Source organism: Emys orbicularis, chromosome 6, assembly GCF_028017835.1.
Source record: "Emys orbicularis isolate rEmyOrb1 chromosome 6, rEmyOrb1.hap1, whole genome shotgun sequence".
NCBI classification, from domain to species: domain Eukaryota; kingdom Metazoa; phylum Chordata; order Testudines; family Emydidae; genus Emys; species Emys orbicularis.
In genome coordinates, this window is record NC_088688.1 from 60,837,306 (window position 1) to 60,862,920 (window position 25,615).

At 41.7% G+C, this 25,615-nt stretch overlaps 2 protein-coding genes across 3 annotated transcripts; one reads left to right on the forward strand and one right to left on the reverse strand.

Moving 5' to 3' along the window:
• The first annotated feature begins 1,499 nt into the window (after positions 1-1,499).
• On the forward strand, positions 1,500-8,910 carry RFESD (Rieske Fe-S domain containing). Of its 2 annotated transcripts, XM_065406078.1 has the most exons (6): positions 1,500-1,688; positions 3,475-3,566; positions 3,912-4,071; positions 4,658-4,838; positions 4,938-4,972; positions 6,102-8,910. In XM_065406078.1, the coding sequence occupies exons 4-6, from the start codon at positions 4,661-4,663 to the stop codon at positions 6,369-6,371; spliced, it is 483 nt and encodes a 160-aa protein (XP_065262150.1). In that variant the 5' UTR covers positions 1,500-1,688; positions 3,475-3,566; positions 3,912-4,071; positions 4,658-4,660; the 3' UTR covers positions 6,372-8,910. The 2 variants fall into 2 exon arrangements, with proteins under 2 accessions (XP_065262150.1, XP_065262151.1); XM_065406079.1 differs by lacking the exon at positions 3,475-3,566.
• A 931-nt stretch (positions 8,911-9,841) lies between these two features.
• SPATA9 (spermatogenesis associated 9) lies at positions 9,842-24,484 on the reverse strand. The gene is made up of 5 exons (XM_065406077.1): positions 24,451-24,484; positions 23,993-24,081; positions 15,255-15,482; positions 14,469-14,564; positions 9,842-10,392 (listed from the first exon to the last, which is right to left on the reverse strand). The coding sequence occupies exons 1-5, from the start codon at positions 24,482-24,484 to the stop codon at positions 10,141-10,143; spliced, it is 699 nt and encodes a 232-aa protein (XP_065262149.1). The 3' UTR covers positions 9,842-10,140.
• Between the last annotated feature and the right edge of the window lie 1,131 nt (positions 24,485-25,615).

Sequence of the window (25,615 nt, forward strand, 5' to 3'; positions counted from 1 at the left end):
TAGAATTAATAGATCTCATCCTCTAATTTTTATTCATAGATTGGAAGAGGAAAATAAGCTTTCCTATTTTTTCAGCTCCAAATTGGTTTCTTAACTTTGAATGAACTAGTCATTCATGTGAAATAGTTGACTAAATTGAAATGAAAAAAACTTCTCTGCATCTGCAGAAGAGGCCATTGCTATCAAAAGTTGGTTTAGTACTTCAGCAGACGCTAGTTCCAGGTACTTAGCCAATGACTTCCAGGGGGTTGACTTTCTTTAAAATTTCAGGAGCAAATAGATCCTACTTCATATTTTTTTGTATTTAATTTAGATTATGTCAATAAATTATAATAACCTATGTTAAGGCATAAACTTGTCAATTATATATTTAATTTTAAATAGGCTTATTTTGAAAAAAAAATAACCTGTATTCAATTTAAATTAAAAAAATCATTTTTATTTTATAAGTCCTCTATTTTTATCTACATTGGTAACAAATGTCTTTCGGAGAGTTTTTCACTTTATTATTGTAGCTGCACGTGAATCCAGTCATCATCATCAGCTATGAATGATGATAAATCAGGGATGGTCTAGACAGTACTTGGTCCTGCCATGCGGGCAGGGGAACTGGACTCGATGACCTCTCGAGGTCCCTTCCAGTCCTAGAATCTATGAATCTATGAAAGTTTCAAGTCTAAAGCTGAATTTCTAGGCTGTTAGCAGTAGGTGGCTTTGTCCCTCTTTCTTAAAGTAACATGTTCTAAGGGCCTTGATGCTGCAAATAGTGATGCACGTTCTTTATGCAGGTGAATAGTCCCAAGGACTGAAACTTGTCATCATTGACTTCAGTCGCCCTATCTACAGAACCCAAGAGTTGACCACCTGTACTGTCCGCATCAGTGAATTCAAATGAAATGGCCTGGTATTTACCGGGGGGCAGAGGACCAACCCACACCCTTAGGACAGGTCTGTCACTGCTGAAAGTAAGGAGAGGGGCTCACGTCTCCTACCGGCTGAACAGACATGGATAATGGCTCTTCCCCCCGGGCTTCTGGATGGCAGAAGTCTCCCCTCTGAATTTCTGCTCTTTCATCCCAAACGTTTTGGGAGCGAGCAGCGCCAGCAAAGGCTGCGCATACTGTGCTCCCCGCCCCACTGGCCAGATGCGACCCTCACATCTCCCTTCCGTGCCAGCCTCCAAAGCGCTCAGCGTGCAGTACTGAGCCTCCCCGCTAGGGGGCAATGGAGACTGGCTCCATCGCCGGGAATCCCTCGAGTCACGTGCAGGATATGCGCTCGTCACGTGTCACATGGCGCTCAGGGCTCCAATCGCCTGGTAGGTCTCTTGTCACGTGTTTCTTTGCGGCCCCTCTTTCGTGGAAGCACTTCTCGCTGGGAGTTGACTGGGTCGGTCGCCGCTGTTGGACCCACCCATGGGTTCGAAGGGGCTGGTTCTACCGGCGGAGAACGCTTGGCGCGAGCTCTGTTATGCGACCTATCAGAGTCTGAGCGAGCGCGGTGCTTGCCGGAAGTTGTAGTCTCCCCAGCGGGGTGGGCCCTGAGGCTCGCTGCGGCGGCGCAGTGATGTCTCTTGGCCCGGCTGTGTGTGACGCTCATTGGAAGAGGGTCTGTCTGCACCGTAGTGACGGCTGGGATCCAGTGTGTGCTGAGGCGGCGCTGCCGTCACGATCTGTCAGCTCCTTCGGGTGCGCGCGTGACTCCCCACTTCCCCCCGCGCCGGCACAGAGCCCTGTTCGCTTTGCCAGCCGCTCCCTGCCGGGGGCTCGCGCCACAGCGAACACCAACGGCTGTTAAATATGGGGCTCGTGAGCCCTGTCGCGGCTGCGAACCGTGGGCCGAGCCCGGCCGGGAACGGATGAAGCGGGCTCTCCCCGGGTCCTTCCGCTTCGCTCGAGCCCCAACTGTACCGGCACCCTCCGGCCAGACCCAGAGAGCTCCCGCCCGCGCCCAGCCTGCTTCTCGCACTGAGCATGGGGCCCCGGGAGGCTGTTGGATCGATAGCGCAGCCATGGCGCTCCCTGTTCTCTGCTGAGGCGGTGGGAGCCGGGGGGGGGGGGGGGGCTGGGGCCACACTCCCCTGGGGCTGGCAGGGCTGCGCGGCAAGAGATGCAGGATGGAAACTTAAGGAGGGCGCGAGCCTGCCCGAGGAACGGCCAATAACTAGAGGGCCCATAGCGCCATGTGAGCGGCTGGTGGAGGGGGCAGCTGGCTCGGCCACTCCTCTTTCCGTAGCACTTCAGCGGCGGGGGTTAACTGAGAGCTGAGTGTTTTGAGGAGAGAGCTGCTGCTTCTGGCGGGGGCTAGGAAGCGCTCAGCCGGGCCCAGAGGATGAGGAGGAAGGATACCAGAGGAAGGCTGGAGTGGTTTTGATTAGGCTTCTGTCATGCGACGTGGAATCCCCCCTCTCTTAAGGAGACTGCCGCTCCCAGTGGGCAAGGAGCCTGCCTCCTCCTCCCATATGTCAGCTCTGTCAGAGCCAGAATATCCACTTCCAGCCAGTTCTTCCCATGCTCACCACCAGCTCCCAGCTGGTTTCAGCTGAGAGTGGCCATTAGTGGGCTGAAAAAAAGGGTCTAATTATAGCTTGCCCTTGGCAAGAATTCCCTTGTCTCTCTCCCTCAGTGCTAGAAACCCTTTGCCTGCCACAGTGCTTCTTAACAGGCTTCCTTCAGACTTTCTACTCAGATTCAAATTGTCAGTCGCAAGGGCTTTCTTTGGCGGACCTGCCGTTTGTTGGGGCAGTTTTGGTCCTGCAGTTAATTGTAGGAGCATATGCTATTATTTATTAACACATCAGCCTGATTGTGCCTCAAAACGACGTTTAGTATTTAAATGTTAGCACTTGCCCCAACTATTAAATGTGGGTGCAAGACATGCTAGCAAAATCAGGCTGAGCTGAAGCCTTTTTAACTCGGAGTCAAATTTGGGTGCATGCCTACATTTAGACAACCAAATAAATGTGGCCTGATTGTCAGAGGTGTTGAGCAGCTAAAATTCCCATCAATCTTGGTGGGAGTTTTGGATGCTGATCAACATGCAGAATCAGGTCACTTATATTTAGGCACCTCAATGAGGATGAGAGTGCCTAATTGTAGGCACTGTATTTGAAAATTTTGGCCTGTGTGACTTGCTGAAGGTTACATATTAGAGATCAGGAGTTTACAGTTCCCAGTCTCATGATCAGAATATTTTGTACTATGCTTATTTACAAAGCAGGCTGTGAAAGAGAAGTGAGTAATTCTCAGGATAATGAGAACAGGAGTACTTGTGGCACCTTAGAGACTAACAAATTTATTTGAGCATAAGCTTTCGTGGGCTACCTATGAAATTTTATGCTCAAATAAATTTGTCAGTCTCTAAGGTGCCACAAGTATTCCTGTTCATTTTGCAGATACAGACTAACACGGCTGCTACTCTGAAACCTCTCAGGATAATGCATTCCTGTGACTAATAATTACAATAAAATCTTAGCTAGAAATAGAAACATGGTATGAGCTGAAACAGAAATGGATGGGACTGCCTGAAGGAGCTGTACTGCTATTTGATTTATGCATAATCAGCTGGTAAGTAGCCTGGGAAGTACCATGGTGTTTACACCAATCTGCAGAGGCTGTGACACACATATTTGATTTAGAATTATTTGTTTGCCATGTGTGAATGGCCATAGGAATGTTATAAAAGAACTTCTAAATGCTGTTTTAAATGAATGTGACTCCAAGATTCCTTCTGGAGAAGGCAGCTATGAGATAATTATAAGGAGTAAAGAAGCAAACAACTCTACTCTTCTGTTATCAGCCCTGCCGCAGCCTTCCTCTTATCAGTTCTTGCAAAGTTCACTTCAGCCATGCTGTGTCCCACACAAAACCTGCCTTTTTTTTGCTGTTCAGACCAGTTCCACTGTCTTTCAGAAAGCCTTTTTCAGTAAAGAAGCACTTATCAGAGCTGATACATAGAGAACAGAGCAGGCCTGGATGTGATGGAGCTATAGAAGGGAACTGCACTCATTACTTTGCAACTTCATTTCTTCATCCATTCTTCATCTCTGTTATGCTCTAGTATGGATCTAAGGTACTGATGTGACATTGCTTTTATCCCCTTTAGAGCTTGATTCTGTCCCATTTTGGTTACTCCCTCCTACTCCCCTTGTGCCCATTCTCCTCTGTACATACAAAGACTTTTTTTAACTTTGTTTTTCTTTTGCAGGTAAACTTTAACCCTTTTATTATTTTAAATCAGTGTATATCCCCAACCTTGACATTATCTAAAAAGTAGTTTTAGCACATTTGCTTTTGTTTATATGGAGTTTTTTTGGAGATTGGCATAAATGAATGAAAAGAGGTTTAGATTCTAAACCTCTATTTTGCTCCTAACTGTAGTGTTGCTATTACCCAAGACCTAAGTCTAGTAATGAACTTTAATGAATAGGTATCATGACATTTGTTCTTTTATCTAACAGACTGGCTATACATTGTTATGAAGCAGGAATGTTTTCTTAATATAATATAGATATATTTTCACCAAAACTTTTGCTTATGATATTTTGGTTAAATATCTTTATGAATGACTTGGTATCCAAAGTGTTCTTGTGTAGAAACCCTAAACTTTAATTGTTTTAATGTTTTATAAAGTGGCTTTTTAATATTTTTAACTAAAGGACATGGATTTGCACAGCTCAATTGAAATACCTGATAAAGTGAAGGCTGATGCTCCTGTATATGTTGGTAAAGAAGAAGACATAAAACAGTCCCAAAGAATAACAGCCAGTGTCCATGACAGAGAAGTTGTCGTTTTCTACCATGAAGGGAAATTTTATGCCATGGACCGTCGCTGTTACCGTAAGATTGTTTGCACTCATCATCTTGGTGTGTGTGTAACACTTTTAAAGTAAGCTAGTGTGAGTTTTGACTCTAATTCCATATTCCACTATGTTTCAGATGCAGGAGGTCCTTTACATCTTGGAGAGATAGAGGTATATAAACATTCTAAAAATAACACACAATTATTCAAAATCTTTTTACATTTTAATCCCAATTTTATATTACTTTCTCACTTTGGGCTAAATAATGTTCTTAGTAACACTGCAATAACTCTACTGAAATCAATGGGGTTACTTTGGATTTAAACTGGTGTAGCTGAAAGCAAAATTTGGTCCTTTCTCTCTATAATGGACCACTATCTTTAACAGTCCTTAATTTTTCAATTTCCACAATGCCCCCAACTCCCTGGTGGCTTGAGGGACAGGAGGCCAAGTTCAGGTACTTTTGAAACAAATAGTTTAATATCATTTATTATTATTTGGCACTTACTAGAGACACTTACTTTATAAAACACTGACAGCATGCTTTGTGTTTCCACATCATAGAGAGATGTGGTGTCTGTCAAAATGTGAGTAAGTAAAAACATCTCCAGTCACACTGTTGAAAATAAAAATGGATATTCTCTTTATTATCTGGAGTCAGAAAGAATCCCTGCCATCTATACACACACATCCCATTATGATAGAGTATTGCCAGTTAGGGGCATTATGGGTTTTACTCTGAATCTTCTGACATTGGCCACTGTTGGAAACAGGCTACGCTAGCTGGATCAGTAATCTGATTTGGTATTCCAGTCGCTATTTTTAAAAACAGAACCTGGTGTTCCTGCCACGGCAGTACAGGGCATTACAACTAGGCCACAAAGCTATGTGTTGGTCTAGAGCAGGGGTCGGCAACGTTCGGCATGCGGCTCGCCAGGGTAAGCACCCTAGCGGGCAGGGCCAGTTTATTTACCTGCTGACGCGGCAGGTTCGGCCGATCGCGGCCCCCACTCGCCGCGGTTCGCCGTCCCGGTCCAATGGGGGCAGCGGGAAGTGACGCGGGCCGAGGGATGTGCTGGCCGCGGCTTCCCGCCGCCCCCATTGGCCCGGGACGGCGAACCGCGGCCAGTGGGGGCCGCGATCGGCCGAACCTGCCGCGTCAGCAAGTAAATAAACTTGGCCCGGCCAGCTAGGGTGCTTACCCTGGCGAGCCGCGTGCCGAAGGTTGCCGACCCCTGGTCTAGAGATATTTCATAGGGAAGAGTAAGATTTCAGTGGGTTGTCTTAATTTTTTTCCCAGGATATCAATGGACGGCCCTGCATTATTTGCCCTTGGCACAAGTATAAAATTACTTTGGCAACAGGAGAAGGCTTATATCAAGCAATAAACCCTACAGAACCATCAGCAACACCAAAATGGCGATCAAAAGGAATAAAGCAAAGAACTCACAAGGTTACTGTAGACAATGGAAGTGTTTATGTGACTCCTTCGGACTTACCTATCAGCTGTGACTCTGATTACTATGCTGATAAGTACAAAAAGACTGGAAGTTCTGATATGAAAAAATAATGCACATCCTGAACTTCAAAATCAGTGGCCATAATGCAAAATACCAGTGTCTGTGTACAAGGCATTATCAGTATCACAGAATGATATGCAGATTTTTTTTCTGGATATTAATATAAAGAAATACCAGTGTTAATCTTACTGTTATTAAAGCATTAAGTAATGTAGAAATGAGTAAGATCATAAACAAAGGTCAAGACCCTCTCTATAATGAAATAGCTTTGTGCCAGTGCAGTTTTATATTTGCCTTTAATAAAATACAAGTTTAATGTACGTACATTAGTCAAGTTTGTAATATTTGAAGTGTTAAATCTTCTATCGCTAGAGTTAAAATCTTTTAACCTTTAGGAGGAGGAATATTATAATGCATTTAATTAATTTATAAAAACATCTTGAAATGTTATGGTAAATATCCATTGAAGGATAGAATTTTTTTAATACATTAAATAGTTTAGAACTATAATCATTTCAATGTAATTGGGAGATTTTTTTTTTTTAATGTTACGTTATTTGGAGGTCAGGAGAAAAACCTGTTATTTTATCTTAACACATAGGACCAGAGTTTCATAAAGTGAGGTACAAAGCACTTGTGTGTTGTAATGTGCTTTTGCATGGTTACTTTTGTGTGTGCAATTACCCCAGTTCTGTTCTAAATAAGTACTTGTATCTCCTTCATCATGGTAGTGTCTGAGCACATTCCAATAGTCAATTAACCAACATGACAAACATCTATCACATGTGAGTTCTCTGTCATTCTTTCCTCTGGAGGAAAATTGGATGTGCAGTGTAGGATTTTGGTTTTGGGTTATTTTAAAAATGTAAACACTTATCAGAAGGTATCTTGGACAAGGCAGTTCAAAGAAGTGTGTGCCTAGTACTTGGAGCAGAAAGTGGGCAAAGTTTGTGATCGAGGCACTGGGGCAGTTCATTCCACAGTCTCAGACTAGTCCCTGAGAAAGCTGTGCCTCTTGGACAGATGAGCTTTGCTCATATGGTAGAAAGTCCCATTGTGCCTGAGGTTCAGAGTTGTCCAGCACAGTGCTTATCCCAGAGCTTTAGGTGATTTTTCAGATACTCTGGGGTCAGGCCATTCAAGATAAGACCAAGACCTTGAACTTGATTCAATATTCTGGGTGAAGCTAGTGTAGAGAGTGGAGCACAGGGCTGATGTGCTTATGGTAGCCAGTGTTATTGAGATGTGTTGCAAAGTTTGGTACTAGTTGGAGTTTCCTAGGCATTGAAGGCTTCAGGCCCAGGTATATTGCATTATGGTGGTCCAGATAGGAGCTGGCGAAGGTGTGAATAACTGAGGGCAGGTCATTGTCTGTCTGCCAGGATGGTACAGAATCTCATAGCCAACTGGATCAAGTAGAAAGCATTACTCATGTTTTGTGTTATGCAAAAGCTTAGCATCATTGAGAAATCCAGGAACATTCGTAAACTACAGATTGACTTCACCAATTAGGAACGTATACCTTCAGTCAAAGGAAGGTATTTGCACTGTTTCTGTAAATTCTTCATAGTGCTTTTCTCTGCCCACCAACATATTCTTTGTCTTGCTCAGCTTCTGCTTCAACCAACTATTCTTCATCCAGGTGCTGATCTAATCAGAGCACTGGGCCATCTTTGTTTTAGTGGTATAGTTGAATCTGGTGAAGGATGGTGTGACACTACACCCCATATTCTTCATAGAAATATTGTTATAATATGATTATAGCATAACTATGTTTATTGCAAGATAAGGCATGTGAGATATCGTTGGAAAGGTTACAATTTACTGAATCTGATTATCTTATTTGTATGCATGTATCATTTTTGTATCTAAAGTTAGGAATATTGACTATACATCTGTACTACAAAAGTGTTTGCACCTGGGGAATGCCCACCAGACAGAATGCAACCAGTCTGGCTGACTAGCTGGGGACCAGTCAATGCACCATTAGGGAGAACAATAGGTCTTTGAAGATACTAATCTCCCACCTTCCTGAGAAGCTTTCCTGGGATGCTACAAACAACCTCCGACTCATGGCTGCTTTGACACTGCAGGGTCATGTGATTGTCACCTGGTACTGGACTCCATGATAGAATACCAGTATTTTTCCACTGAGTATGGTGGTGGAAAACAAAGGATTCATGCCATATGTAAAACCTATTTAAGGCTGGGGAGTGACTTAATCAGCGTTCATTCTTCACTGAATCCCTGCCCAGGATGACTGCAGGAAACATCTAAAAAACAAAGACCCAAAGTGTGTGTGGGGGGGGAGCGGGGGAGACTGAGCCCAGGCTGGGAAGGTGTCTGGCCTGTGAAAGAAATGCCTGGAGTTTCAAGCTGCAAGCAAGAGCAGCTTGCCTTCAAGAACCTCTGCAATCTGCCCAAAACAATATTTAGGGTGAGAAACTCTACTTGAACCAGGTTTTTGTTGTCTTAAGCTTATAGTGCATTTTTGTTTTATTTGCTGGGTAATCTGCTTTGATCTGTTTGCAATCCCTTAGATTTTAAGTGATTATATCCTTTGTAGTTATTAAACTTGTTTTTGTTTTCTCTGAAACCAGTTTGTGGAATTCATAACTGGAGGGGACAAAAGCTGTGCATATCTTCCTCCATATTGAGGAAGGGAGCGAATTTCATGAGCTTATGCTGCTGTACAATTCTCTGTGCAGCACAAGACAGTACAATTCTGGGTTTACACTCCAGAGGGGATGTACACTTGAGTGCTGGGCATTTCCTTAGCTGAAGCCTTCCCATGCAGAGCTGATTTCAGTGTCTGTGTCTTTCTGAAGCTGGTTGTGTCCTTACCTGTGTGTGTGCTGACGGAGGCTTGAGGGCCTGGCTCAGCTGGACAGTGTAAGGGGGAACAGGCGAGTACCCCAGTATATCAGGTGGTACCGTGGAGTGGGAGTGTAACCCATCACAGATGGTTAGATCTCTGTTTATACATAAGTAGAGCTGTATGTGTACATCATGTATTTGCATGGACTAAGGAGTAATGGGGTGTGTTTAAATGCTAGATTAAGATGGTGCTTGTGGACCTGGGGCCTCACTTCATTAAAATTTGGCTTTTGAAGTTGTAAAGAGATTTAAAAATGAAGCATAAGTGATTGCATGGCCTCTTCAGAACTTAGCAACAAGGGGACACAGGAGAGTATTCTGTTAATGCTTTGGGTAGAGCCCAAAGAGAATCTCTTTTCATATTTCTGACATGACTAAATATGGTTATTTTTAAACTTTGTAACATTTTGTGAAGTCAAACATCCTGCTCCAGTGAATCAAGACAGGAGATGAGAAAAGTCTGGATCAAGGGAAAAAATCAGAGAGAAACATCCTTGGCAGGTTGAACCACCGTAAAGGAGACAAAGTACACATTAATCCGTGACAGTCAGTGTCTGTCTGCTAAAAACTGCAATTAGACATTGGCCAGAATTGTGGAATTTGGTATAAAAGGAACACACTAGACTCCAGACTTTAAAAAAATCCCATGCTTTTACTTGCATAATCAGTGAAATTTACACAACAGTTTGTCGCGAAGAAATTTAAATGCTATAGAACATGGCACTAAAAACATTTATAGTAAGGCCCTCAGCCACAACTGTTCTGAGTGACACATACCTAGATTTTTTTTTTTCTTTCACTAGTCAAGGAACTCTGAAGACATTAAACTATTTGTACTAATTATTATTTTATTAACAAATAGAGAATGTAAATTCTGTATATGTTAAGTGTCTTTGTTTAAACATTCAATGCACTAACAAAGCTCACAAGCCTGTTTGAGCTTCAGTTACCACTACTAAGTACTGTATCTTGATCCAGTGCAGAATGTAGGATGTGAATGCTGCTCTTAGTTGAATCTTCAGCAGGAAATTCAGAAAATACTTGCTTCTCTGGAGAGGATACAGGGAAACTTGCTAAATCTTCATATTTGGAGAATACATCTTTTTCTTCCTCATTCTTAGCGTTTTCTCCTGAGGTCTTTTCTTCTTGAACAATGTGTTTTATTTTCCCTAGTACTGTGTTAATAGAGACTGCCTACATCCAATAAAGATATATAGTTTAGTTGAAGAAAACCATAATGTGGAGTTGTATATTTGAAATAAATAAGTACCCCTTATTTTGAAGTTTTATAATACATACCAATATCTTAGTAATAAAGGCCTCAGTGCTTTGAGGTGCTGACTACTCTGGCCACAATCCAATACAGTTAAGCATATGAATAGTCCTAGCAAATTCAGTAAGACTACATATATGCTTAAAATTATGCAGCGGCTTAAGTGCTTTTTGGATCAGGTCTACTATGTTTAGCACTTCATAAGATCAAGCTTTTATACATCACCATGGTAACCGCACACTTTATACAGTTGTAGCTAAATGAATTTACTAGTAGGGTCAATGCCATTATGTCTATCAAACATTTAAACAGTTATTACTATTACACATTTCTCCTATAGAATGTATTACTGTAAATACTTACAACAACTAAAACCTCTCCAGCGCATCATCAAGGATCTACAACCTATCCTGGAGGATGATCCCTCACTCTCACAGACCGTGGGAGACAGGCCAGTCCTTGTTTACAGACAGTCCCCCGATCTAAAGCAAATACTCATCAGCAACTACCCCCACACAACAGAAACACTAACCCAGGAACCAATCCCTGCAACAAACCCCGTTGCCAACTGTCCGCATACCTATTCAAGGGACACCATCATAGGACCTAACCATATCAGCAACACCAGGGGCTCGTTCAGCTGCACATCTACCAATGTGATATATGCCATGTGCTGGCAATGCCCCTCTGACATGTACATTGGCCAAACCAGACAGTCTCTATGCAAAAGAATAAATGGACACAAAGGTTGAGCAGTATGCACGTAACTCAAAAATATTCCAACTTTGTACATTTGTCACAAAATAAGACTTAATGTTTTATTCCCTGATTTAAGATAATATTGCTGACAGATAACTATAGTACATGACACTAGAAAATACTAATGAGATTGTAGCCACAAGAGCTGGAAAAATACTAAAAGATACATTATTATGAAACTTCTACTAGACAAAAATACTTCATCTTTCTGATACCAGCTTTTTATTTTTCAGGCTTCTAAACATATAGGCAATTGATTATAATTAAGCAATAAGAAACTAAACAGGTCCTGGAATGGAACATCTAGCAACATATTTGGATGTGCAAACCAAATCCTGCCAGTTCCCAAGCTACCGTGAGTCTCATAGAATTAAATGAGAATGAGAGCACTCAGTACCTTGCAGGATAGGATGGAGCCTGTAATGAGTCAAGTATGGAGCTAGGCTGTAACATGCTGAATGTCTCTTGCAAAGAGCTGGATGCCCTTAGATCCCATTGCTGGAAGTGGGTGTTAGCACTCAGCACTTCACACAAATCAGGTTTTATGTGAAGTAGAATAATGCCTCTGCTCCCTACAGTGTGCAAATAACCATCATTCTGGATATCTTAAGATGCCTGGAGTGGGTTAATTTAAAAAAAAAAAAAGTTTGTTAGTTATTAGAAAATATTTATAATCTGGTATTACCCGAAGTCCTCAATTGGGATTGGGTCCCCATTGTGTTGGATGCTATACACACCTAGAAAAGAGGTAATCCATGCCCTGAAGGGTTAACAATCTCAAGACACAGATAAAGGCCATATAGGGGGAAAATATATTAAGTTGATACAGGTGGGTGGTGTCAATAGCCTGAAACTTGCCATTATAAGACCCTGTTTTCAGCTGCTTTTATCTTTGCCAAACTTTAATTGTTAGGGCTGGTGTTTTCCATGCCAGGTGTCTGGGTTGTTTGTTTCTAAATTTAATCCAAAACAGTTCAGCCATTTCTGAGAATTAGAGTAGGGGAAAATGTTTTGCCATTTAATAAAATTCTGGTCACTTTTTCTTTGAGAAGCTCTAGAGCCCCCAGGCTTTGGAGCAGGGACTTTAAATTTGGCAGGCGTTGGCTTTGTGTCAGGGATGTATCTATCAAATCTATCACATATGGTCAAGTTATAAACCTTGGAAAATCTCCATTCACCCATGCTTAGTAGAGATGACAAAGAGTTTAGCAGCTAAAATCACCAAGATTCAATCCTCATTGAACATGGAGAACTGAGATTGGATGAAGAACCTGGGAAGGCACAGTGGGTCTAGGAGAAAATGCGGGGAAGACAGATCAGAGGAGGAGGCAAGGAGCTGAGACTGTTTGAGTGAGGAGATGGGAGACAGGAGTCAGGGTGGTTGTGGGGAGCTGGGATTGATTGGGCAAGTAGTTAAGGAGAGAGACTTGGATGGGGAGCCTGGAAGTGGTGACTAGGACTGGGTGGGTAAGAATAATGGGATGAGAAGTCTATGGAGTGGAGACTGGGACTGGTTAGGGAAAGAGAATAGGATTGGGAGAAGGAGTTGGGTGGGGAAGAAGCAGTTCATGCACTTACAAACTAACAAGAAGAACTTTTGTTATAAATTGGGGCCTTATCAGTTAGAAGAAACAGCAGGAGAAAGACGTCGTTGTATTGGTCAATCACAGGATGACTATGAGCTGCCAATGTGATGTGGCTGTGAAAAAGGCTAATACAATCCTAGGATGCATCAGGCGAGGTATTTGTAGTAGAGGTAGGGAAGTGTTATTGCCATTATACAAGGCACTGGTGAGACCTCATCTGGAATACTGTGTGCAGTTCTGGTCTCCCATGTTTAAGAACAATGAATTCAAACTGGAACAGGTGCAGAGAAGGGCTCCACTAAGATGGAAATGGAGAACCAACCTTATGAGAGGAGACTTAAGGAACTTGGTTTGTTTAGCCTAAAAATACAGAGGCTGAGGGCTCTCTATAAATACATCAGAGGGATAAAGACCAGAGAGGGAGAAGTTATTTAAGGGTCAACATGGGCACAAGAACAAGGCCATAGCAAGTTTAGGCTTGAAATTAGATGAAGGTTTCTAACCATGAGAGGAGTGAAGTTCTGGAACAGCCGTCCAAGGGGAGTAGTGGTGGCAAAACACCTAACTTGCTTCAAGACTGAGTTTGATAAATTTATGGAGGGGATGGTATGATGAGATTGTATACCATCCCATATGTCCATCCGTGACTGGTATTACCAAATATCTCCAATGGCCGGAGATGAGACACTAAATGGGAAGGACTAGGAGTTATGCATTAAATTCTTTCCCAGGTGTCTGGCTGGTGGGTCTTGCCCATATACTCAGGGTCTAACTGATTGCAATGTTTGGGTTGGGAAATGTGACAGAGACTCTGGGGGGGTTTCACCTTCCTCTGCAGCATGGAACATGGGTCATTTGCTGATTTTAACTAGAGTAAATGATGGGTTCTGTGTAATTTTAAGTCTTTAAATGAAAATTTGAGTAGCTTAGTAACTCAGTCAGAGGTTGAGACAGGAGTGCGTGAGTGAGGTTCTGTAGCCTGTGATGTGCCGGAGGTCAGACTAGATCATAATGGACCCTTTTGACCTTAAAGTCTATGAGACAGGCTAGAGGGGATGGGTCAGAGGGGCAAATAATCCTGAGTAAAGAATCAGCAAATCATTAGCCACAAATTCATGACACACAATTTAATGCAGCATTGAAAAATAATAGCATCCCATTTATCCAGGGTAAGTAGTTGGTGGTTTTATGGGTTCTTTTTATTTTTTTTATAAGTGAGTAAATATCATTAGTTTTTCCATTATCAATCAACATAGCAGAGAACCGGGGAGTAGATTTTTATGCCTTGGTTTGTGACCAAGTTTGCAAGGCTGCCTAAACATGTACATGATACACCCAAATGCAACTTGAGTAAAATAAATAACCATTTCATTCCGCCTGTCATGCAGCTACCTATATGAAAAGAACTGAGGGAAAACTGAAATGCTCATTGTTGATGACAACATTTAAACCTTCTTCTGATGGCTACATTACTATAGCATGAATATTAAGAAACTGAATTGATCAAAAAATGCCTGATTCTGTCCCCTTTACCCATTGAGTAGTACTTTATGCTGCACATAGTCCTATTGGTTTCACATATGGAGTAAGGCACTACGCACTGTGGGTAAGGGTGGCAGAATCAGTTGCAAAACTAAGAAGCTTATACTTACCACATAAATTAGTGCTGCGTAGGAAGCACACATTATGCTGGTAAGAGCAGTCTTTGCTGGATAGGAGATCACATCAAACAGGGAAAATGTTCTACCCTGAAGGAAAAATCATTTTTTAAAACAGTTTTTTTTTTGCTGCCAAAATATCAATGCTGCTCAACAGGATAAGATTTTAAGAGCAGTTCCCTATATCCATATCCACTTCTAAAATGTTTATATTTACATTCATTTTGTCATCTGTGTGGGTCACCAGAACATATAGGAATCACAAGCATCCACCACAGCCCTTCTACCAGCCTGCCTGTTCTTCTGACTCAGCAGGCCAGGCCTTCTGTGGGTTATAGAAGAAAGTAGTGGTGGAGGAGGAGAGTTAATGCTGCTGCAGAGCTGGCTAAGCTCTCTTTCCATGTGGAAGGAGGAGAACCATGTACATAGGGTCCTCACCACTCACAGATATTGGGTGCAATCAGAGCATCTGTTTGTATACAGTCCTTATTCAGGCAAAATGCCTACTGTTTTGGCCCAGTGAGCATGTTAACTGAATGAGTTAACCAACGGCTTCAGGATTTGTACCCGTATGAATTACTATGTAATAGAGGTGAAAGTATTCATAGGGGAAAAAATGAGATCAAGACGGTAAAGATTCCAGTTTTGCACACAGTAACTTGAATGAGCTGTGGAACAGAACTTTTAATTGAAAGTAGTTTGAAAACCTGATATACATTGCATGTAAAGAACGTCAGAATAGGTCCTAAATAATTAGCAATTGAACTAATGCTCCCATACCTGATTTTTATACAGAGGCTGCTTTGGTATGTTTACATTTTTCAGAAGACGATGAGACATAGTATTTAACTCTGCAAAATTTTGTACAAGTTGTGGCTGCAAGACTTTGGCAACAGATTTTGAAGATGTTGATATTCTGTTTAGCCCATTAATAACTCTTACTCCAGGAGATGAAGAGAATGCACTTGCCACAACTGATCTGGATGCTTGTAGAATGGGAGCAATTTCCTGAAAGGGAAGTGTTTGAGAAATGATATGGCATATGATTCTAAAATAAATTTCTTAGAATATCCTGACTTTATGGAGAGTGAAAGGCTATTCCAAAGATAATCCTTTGATACTGAGGCTATGCAGAGATACAAGCTATTTTATTAAAAGCTCAATTATCATTCTTCATCTAACTCTACAAATAATAATGAACACATATAATGACTTGAATTGTGGCAATATCCAAAACACTATATAAACACATAGGAAGAGATAATCCTGCCCCATATTCATATAGAAAGTACCAGAATATTTTACTGGAAAACAACATACATTTATGTAGCACAGTTAGCATCTAGAAGAAGAAAAAGCTTTTGTAGTTCCTGTTTGGCTAGTGGGCACAAGACTACCCTTCTCCTGTAATAGGCGTATGGTCTTTGCAGTATTCCCAGCCCTACAATGGCTCAGCAAGCAGGAAAGTGCAGCTATCATCTGAATTTGAGAAGTACTTTACTTCTATGGATGTTGATGGAGTCAGCACCTCCCAGGAAACTCTGTCATATTGCAGAGCTCACCATATTTTCCATCAGACTCAGCATCAAAAGCAAATCTAAAAATATAAATTTGGAGATGTAGGTGTTCTAGCTGAGAGAGTCTATCAGCTTAGAACATAAAGGGCCTAATAGCGGATGTATCAGATTAAACTGAGACTACACTTGATATGAGCCAAAAGAGTTTAATGGTTTATTGTTGGTGATTTACCAATTGATTTTAATTACAACATTGCCACCTGGTAATACAATGATGGGCATATTAGAAATGCTTAAGATAGAGGCATATTCTACTTCTATATTTGTAAACATTTTAAAATATGTTCTACTCATCTGCTCATCTCTGAACGCATTTTCCCTTGCTCCTCTGCTCTGACAATGCCAGCCTTGACTGAGCCCACTTCTCCCACAAACATCTCTTTCTTCCATCATGCCACTTATGCATGGAATGTCATTCCTGAGCTGACAAATAAAGCCACTACTCTCCCCTTCAAATCCCTCCTTTTCCTCCTCTTCACCCACTTCTTCCAGGACACTTACTAAAAACTGGCAAGCTAATAGTACACATTGCAGGTTGAGGGGCTATCAGCATATACAGCTGACATATATTAAAAAACTAGTAAGAGGCTCCTATTATCACATTGATAATACTTTGCTTATATGCTAGCCTGTAAGTGACTTTTTAGATTGTAAGCTCTTCAGGGAAGAGCCATCTGTATTTATGCAGCACTTATCATAGATTCACAGACTTTAAGACCAGAAGGGATCATCCCTTTTAGTTGGACTTCCTACGCTTTTCAGGCCACATAAGCTCACCCACCCACTTCTGTAATAGGTCCATAACCTCTGGCTGAGTTACTGAAGTCCTCAAATATTGATTTAAAATCAAGGGGGCCCAGTACTGATTGGAGCCTTTGAGCATTACCATATTACAAGTAACATAAAACATGAAGCCTGACAAAATCTTTTATCCGTGCTTTTCTGGTAGTTATCACTTAGGGTACATCTATACTTACCCGCTGGTTCGGCGGCAAGCAATCAATCTTCTGGGATCGATTTATCGCGTCTTGTCTAGACGTGATAAATTGATCCCGGAAGTGCTCGCCGTCGACGCCGGTAATCCTGCTCCGCGAGAGGAGTAGGCGGAGTCGACGGGGGAGCCTGCCTGCCGCGTGTGGACCTGCGGTAAGTACCTTTAAGTTCGAACTAAGATACTTCGACTTCAGCTACGTTATTCACGTAGGTGAAGTTGCGTATCTTAGTTCGAACTGGGGGCTTAGTGTGGACCAGCCCTTAGAAACCTGAACTTACGTCCTACAGCCCAGTGGGATTCAAACAAATGTTAAAGAAAACCTAATCAATTGATTAGTGTGAAATTTACCCTAATGCAGGGGGGGAAGCACAAGGCCTTTTGCACCTCTTAAGCCCCATGGTGATTGTACTGTGGTCAGAGAGATTGTGGAGGGAAGCTCTGTATCGGCTCTATAATTGACCACATGATCTGTAATTAGAGGGATACAATGATCCAAGTAGCTAGGTAAAATGTAGCATCAGTCATTTTTCCTGTCCATACACTGGAATAATAGCCTGGCCAAAGGGTGACTATGTGAGAAAGATCCAAGTATGAGTACTCCATAGCAGTCTTCCCTCCACAATTCTAACCACTTGGATTTAGTGAGGGTGATGAATTTCAGTGACTGCACTAAATGAGAGAAATAGTTCCTTACATGTGTAAGATACAAAGATGTGTTTCTGTACGCTCTGTAGTGACCTGTATTTCATCTGATATTGATCAGAGGTGCAATTTCCATTAAAAATCAATGGGAGTCCTGTAACTAAACCCTATGCAATGTTGCTTGAAAAAAAATGCGAGGTAGATTCTTGCCATAGTTCCATTGAAATAAATGGAGCTATGAAAATTTACACCAGATGAGGATCTGCCTTAAATGATTTGTACCATTGGCTATGTGATAAAAAAAAAAAAAAACCACATAAGGTTCTCAAAACATTTAGGAAGGAATGCGCATTGAAATGGAACACAGGATCCGGTCCAAGAGGTAAATATAATAGCTGAACCACTCAGTAATAGCAACCATAATGTAATTAAATTTAACATCATTGTAGGGGGGGAAATGCAAAGAAACCTACCACAGTAGCATTTTATTTCAGAAAGGGGAACTACACAAAAGTGAGGAGCCTAGTGAAATGGAAATTAAAAGGAACAGTCACAAGAGTGAAATGCCTGCAAACTGCATGGAGACTATTTAAAAACACCATAATAGAGGCTCAAATGAAACTTATGCCCTAAATAATAATTTAAAAAACTGTAAGAGGACCACACTACTGTGGCTAAACGGCAGAGTAAAAGAGGCTTGTTGGAGGCAAAAAAAAAATCCTTTAAAAATTGGAAGTAAAATCCTAGTGAGGAAAATAGAAAGAAGCTTAAACTCTGTCAAGTGTAAAATATATATATAATAAGGCAGGGTAAGAAAATTTTTTGAAGAACAACTAGCTAAGGTCAAAAAAACTAATTTCAATTTTTAAAAGTATATCAGAAGCAGGAAGCCCGCCAAACAGTCAGTGGGGCCACTGGATGGTCGAGGTGCTAAAGGAGCACTTAAGGAAGATGGGGCTGTTGCAGAGAAGCTAAATGAATTCTTTGTATCAGTCTTCACTGCAGAGGCTATGGGGGAGATCCCTACACTTTTGCTGATCTTCTTATGTGACAAATCTGAGGAACTGTCCCAGATTGAAGTGTCAATAGAGGAGGTTTTGGAACAAATTGATAAATTAAACAGTAATAAGTCACTAGGACCAGATGGTATTCACCCAAGAGTTCTGAAGGAACTCAAATATGAAATTACAGAACTAACTAAGGTATGTAACCTGTCACTTAAATCAGCTTCTGTACAAGATAACTGGAGGGTAGCTAATGTAACTTATATTTTTTAAAAAGGCTCCAAGTGCAAACCTGGCAGTTACAGGCCAGTAAGCCTAACTTCAGTACCAGGAAAATTGATTGACACTGTAGTAAAGAACAAAATTATCAGCCACATAGATAAACATGATATGTTGAGGAAGAGTCAACAAAGCTTTTTTAAAGGGAAATCATGCCTCAGCAGTTTATTAGAATTATCTGATAGGGTCAACAAGCATGTGGACAAGCATGATCCACTCAATATAGTGTACTTGGACTTTGACAAGGTCCCTCACCAAAGGCTTTTGAGCAAACTAAGCAGTCATAGATAAGAGGGAAGGTCCTCTCATAGATCAGTAACTGGTTGAAAGATAGGAAACAAATTGTAGGAATAAATGGCGAGTTTTCACAATGGAGAGAGGTTAATAGTGGTGTCCCCCAATGATCTGTACTGGTATCTATGCTGTTCAACATATTCATAAGTGATCTGGAAAAAAGGGTGAACAGGGAGGTGGCAGATGATGCAAAATTACTCAAGATAGTTCAAAACTGACTGCAGAGAATTACAAAAGGATCTCACTAATCTGGATGACAGGGTGAGAAAATGGCAGATGAAATTCAATGTTGATAAGTGCAAGGTAATGCACATTGCAAAACATAATCCCAACTATACTTACAAAATAATGGGGTATAAATTAGCTGTTACCACTCAAGAAAGAGATCATTGTGGATAGCTCTCTGAAAACATCCACTCACTGTACAGTGACAGTCAAAAAAGCTAACAGAATATTAGGAAAGGAATATATATATCAATCATCATACCACTATGTAAATCCATGGTATACCCACAGTTTGAATACTTTGTTCAGTTTTGGTTGCTCATCTCAAAAAAAGATAAATTAGAACACTGGGGGTATGGAACAACTTCCCTACAAGATGAGATTAAAAAGACTGGGACTGTTCATTTTAGAAAAGAGACGATGAAAAGAGATGATAGATGTCTATAAAATCATGAATGGTGTGGAGAAAGGGAATAGGGAAGTATTATTTAGCTCTTCAAAACACAAAAACTAGGGGTCACCCAATGAAATTTATAGGCAGCAATTTAAAAACAAACAAAAGGAAGTACTTTTTCTCACAACACATAATCAACTTGAGGAACTCATTGCCATGGGATGTTGTGAAGTTCAAAAGTATAACAGGGTTCAAAAAAGAACTAGATATGTTCATGGAGGACAGGTCTATCAATAGCTGTTAGCCAGGATAGTCAGGGACTCAATCCCATGCTCCGGGTGTCCCTAAACCTCCAACTGCCAGAAGCTGGGACTGGACCACATGGGATGGATCACTCGATAAATTGCCCTGTGATGTTCATTCCCTTTGAAGCATCTGGCTCTGGCAACGGTCAGAAGACAGGACACTAGGCTAATTGGACCATTAGTCTGACCCTATGGCTGTTCTTATGTCCTTATATGTATCACAATGCCCTTAGAACCTAATGACTATAATGTCACCATATCTATTATATATGGTATATGCATTCACACACACTCTAGCTCATGTTGTCAAGGAAGAAATGTAAATTACATTTTGTCAGTGTCCACAAGCAGGTTTAGTAGTGCTGTTCCCACCTGAATCGGTGGCAATCTTTACTCAAGCAAAACTCCCCAAATGGGAGCTTTGCAGTAATATAATTAGGTGGGTGGGGGCATTTGTAGCTGCTCTTTCAGTCATATTAGTCCCCTAATAGAAAGTGGGGATTATTGATGCCAATCTCAATAAGAGGTGAAATAAATATTTTCTTGTTCATTTAAGGCTGATCCCAAGCCTATTAAAATAGCAAAACACCCACTGACATCAGCAGGAGCAGGATCAAGTCCTAAATGGCAATGGAAAAAGGCATTTGTTGCCTATCATATTTTAAGCTCTTTGGGTCACCACCCAGTACAGCAGGATCCCAATCCTGATTGAGGCCTTTGGGTACTACTGCAATACAAATTATAACACATTCAATAGACATTGCTGTGTCATTCCTATTATTATTTTGTATTATTTGTATTATTGTAGAACCTAGGAGCCCCAGTCATGGACCAGAACCCCATTGTGCTAGGTGCTGCACAAACACAGACCAAAAAGACAGACTCTGTCACAAAGAGCTTACAATCCAAGTATAAGACAAGAGACAGCAGATGGACACAGACAGAGTTAGATGGGGAAGTGCAAGGAAACGATGAGATGATACTGGTCAGCATGATTGTTGGTGGTCTCTGCATGCCAGCAGCCTAACTGTGGTCAAGTTTTTTATAGGCATAATGGAAAAGGAGAATTTTAAGGAGGATAATGAGTTAGCTCTGTGGATATTTATGGGTAGCATCTCCCAAGTGTGAGGGGCAGCTTGGGAGAAAGCACAAAGGTGCTCATTTGATTAATGAGTTGGTGATGGAAGCTGGCCTCATGACCTGATCAGAAGTGGGAGCTGACATTTTAATAGTGAATAGATGATAGGTAGGATGGGTGAGGATAGGTTGTAAAGGGCCTTGAAAGTGAAAATAAGTAGTTTGATGCAATAGAGAAGACGGAGCTAGTGGAGGGATTCAAAGAGCAAGGTGATGTGGTCAAAGCAATGCACAGGGAAATTGATCTTTGCATCAGCATTCTGCATAGATACGAGCAGGGAGAAATTTACTTCGTCGAGGCAAGTGAGAAGAATGTTGCAGTAATAGAGATGTGAGATGAGACCTTTGGACAAGAGTTATAGCTGTGTAAATGGACAGGAAATCTTAAGAGTTGTTATGTGGAAAGAAACAGCAAGATTTAGATATAGCCTGGATGTGAAGACGAAAAGACAGGTCTGAATTTAAGATGACATATAGTGGAAAAGATTAAGAACTCTGTTTCAGCCATGCTGATCTTGAGCTGATTGGCTAGAATCCATGAAGCAATATCATAGAGGCAGACCATGGTTTTAGTTTAGACAGAATGAGACCGGCCTGGAGTAGAGAGGTAGATCTGTGAGTCATCAGCATAGAGATGGTAATTGAATTTGTATTTATGGATGAGATTTCAGAGATAAGTGTGGAGGGAGAAAAGAAAGGGATGAGGAGGGAGAAAAAGTTGGAGAGGGAATGAGGAGGATCTTCCAAAGGACACACTAAAAAAACAATTAGAGAGGTAGGAGGAGAATCAGGAAAGGACAGAGTCACAGAAGGCAAGGAAGGACAAGATTTCAAGAGCATTAGCAATTTTCAGTTAAGTGCAAAGGATAGAAGCTAGTTGGACATGGTCTAGGATGGAACTGGAGGAGAGGACTCGGAACATGCCGTTTACATTTGCTGTCTAATGAGCTTAAAGGCGAAAGGGAGAAGGGAGGATGCAGCACTAACTGGAGAGGCAAGTTGGATCAAGGGTGGATTGAGACTAAAGCTTGCTTGTATTGTGAGGGGAAAGAGTATCAGGAATCAGGATCTGCTGCAGAGCTAGTCTCCAGGCAGCTTCCTCAATACACTTGGCCTGCAACAGCTGTCTGATCGGCTACGCCACCTGATTGACTGGAGGGGGCAACAGGCTGGCTTTTGGGACATCGGCTCAATGTTCATGCCCACCACTGTGATTGCTCCTGTTACCTTATTCCTGCCTTACACCCAGCCTTGTTTCTGGCCTGCCTCTGCCTTCAACCCCTCCTTGCCAGTTACCCTGCTTGCTTCAGTTCCTGACCTTGGTTTGATCCTTGGCCCTGGCTTCCCACTACTGGCTCTGACCCTAGTCCTTGGTTCCTGATGCCTGCTCTGACCTCTAGGCTAGACTGCCCTCATCCAGTCAACTGAGCCAGAGGCGCACAAAAGGTCAAGAAGAGTAAGGGAAGGAATGAGAGTGGGCATGAGGGAAATCAAATGGGATGGGATGGGATCACTGGGGCAAGAGGAAGGCTTAGAGGAGCACAGATGAGAAACTTCTGTGTCTGTGACAGGAAGGAAGAAGAGAGAGTTGTAGAAAAAGGTGAAAGGTCATATTGTATTTTGTCAATTTTCTCATGGAAGAAATTGGCAAGAACTTGTGCACAGAGAAGTGCAGGTAGGAGGAGGAGAGGGTTTGAGGAGTGATCAGAGGTGGTTGGGATTGTGGACGTGAGATTCAATTAAATTGTCTAAGTGGAGTTGTTTAGCTAGGAAGATGGCAGAACCGAAGGAGAAGAGAATGAATTTGTAATGTTAGAAGTCAACCTAGTCACAGCATTTCTGCAAGAGATGCTCTGCAGTCTGAGAGCAGGAACAGAGGAAGCGGATGTTGGGTGTTTCAGGCAATAACTTCTTACAGGCCTTCTTCTCCTAATTTTATTTCTACGAGACGGATTGGAATTGATGTCCTGCTTCACGGTCTGATTTGCCAGTATCGGTGGAACTGAAAGTGTAGAAGGAATTGAGGATCTATCACAATAGAATCTGAGCACCTTACAAGCCTTAATGGATTTTACCTTCACAACATCTCTGTGAAATAGGGAAATTTTATCACCATTTCATGGATGAGGAATGGAGGACTGCAGGCTGCATCCACAAAGATTTTGGGCATCTAACTGCCACTTGAGGCAGTTTAAGATTCTCAAATTAAGATTCTCAAAACTTCCACTCAGTTGCCCACAAATTACCTTGGCACCTACATTTCTGCTGATAAATTCCCCTAAATTTCTGCCAGTGGGTATGCATGGAGCCATCTAAATCCTGATGCCATAAAACAGCTCAGGCCATTCCCCTGCCTATCTCACCTACAATGTCCAATTCAGAGGCCAGTTTCCAGATTGGGCCCAGCACAAAATGGAAGTGGAGAAGCCCCACCAGAGAAAGAATGAGACATGACTCTACAGCCCAGAGATTAGAGCACCCACCTGGCAGACCCAGGTTCCAGTCCCTGCTCCAATAACTATTTAATGACTAAATATCAACGTCAGCAGAACATGTCTTATTAAATAATGGTAGATAAAACACATTCATAATATTTTAAACAAGAAGGGGGAAATACCTTTATCAGAACTTTAATGGCAATCAAATACAGTAGTTCAGTACCTTTACCTGGTTTGACTGTTGCAATCCAATTATGGTTGGAAATTCATCCTTAATCTCATCTATAATTTCCACAACTGCTCTCTGGATTAGGTAAACTGAGGTAAAAAAGAAGCAATTAAAGATTCAATTCAAAACCTCCTAATCAATTAAACAAAGTGGTGGTAACATGTACAAATAGGTAGGACAAGGAAGGTTTGGGGGTTTAAATGGATCACAACCAGGATTACGTACATTGTCCAGAAAATCTTTTGATCACCTGCCCACATATCCATCCAATTGGTTTGATGGGCATCGTGTCCTAGGGTGAGTTCCCGAGTCCTAAGCTCCAGTTACTTCAAAAGACTAATCCAGCTGGACTCTCAGATCACAAATGAGCACACCATGTCCCCCCTCCCCCACAGGAACATCACCATATCCAGGCAGGGAGCCTTTATGACAGCACAGTGGATCTCTCAGATACTCACTTGATGCTCTGCATATACGTGGTGCCCAAGGCATGATCCTATCAGGGAAAAAAATCATCTGTACTTTTCACAAGTTGCCATGTAAATTATCACATTTCTTCCAAGTTTTGCATAAGGATTCACTGTTTTACATCTTGCTCTTCTGGTATCCTAAATCCATGGTCTTGGGGTTAAACAAAATAAATCTCTGATTTCCTTTGCCTTCAGGTTCAAGGTAAACAAACAAAAGTCCCCATCCCTTTCCTTAAGTTTTAAACAAGCAAGAGAATAGTTGTTGTCCTTTGCATGTAGACTGTTTCTCTCAATATAGCTATTGGCCTTTCCATCAGTCAGCCAGTGATTTATTATTCCTTTTCTTTTTATATGCACCAGGTTGGCTCCTGGGAAACTAATAGGCTCCAGCTGCTTCTGGCTCCTTCTGCTCTTCCCTCCCAGACAAGGAAATAACCAAATGTCAACACACTAATGCTGGCCACTACCAATGTAGCCCTCAAGCATGCCAAAAATGTTTAATTCAAATGATTCTTAATATGGCTGCTTTGGTTGCCAACATAAAGAGAACAGAAACAAAACATTGCCACATTTCTGAACTAGGGGTATTTGTCAATTGTCTTTAAGTAGTATAGCTTATAAACTCCTGTGTTTAATACTGAGAGGTAATGTTCAGCAAGACCACAACAATAGTGATGCCTTTGGACAAGATGCCTGGATGGCCTGTGCCCTGCCACTATTAATGAGGAGAATAGTGTTCCTACTGGCCCCATATAAAGCCCATTTACTGAGAAAATGTGGGGGTTGAGAATTTCACCCATTTCCCTTGAAGTATTGCAGTATATATATATTATTTATTAATTCAGATTTGCACTATAGGGTATTGCTGAGGTGCTGTGATCAAGGTCTGCAGTATGGGTGGCTTGGAGGAAGGAAGGAACACCATGCAATTGCTTTCAGTTCCAAGATGTTCATATGACATTTTAGATTGTCCTGAGACCAAGAACCTTGCATTTACAAGTGATTCAAGTGGGGCACCCCAGCCTGTTCCTGATGTGTCTGTGCCCAGTGTAATTGGGGGAGGACCAAGAAGAGTATCAATTTTCTTACGTTCAGCAGGTCTATCCACTACTCCAGTTCTTTAGGATGCATAGTGGGACTGAGACTCATTTGG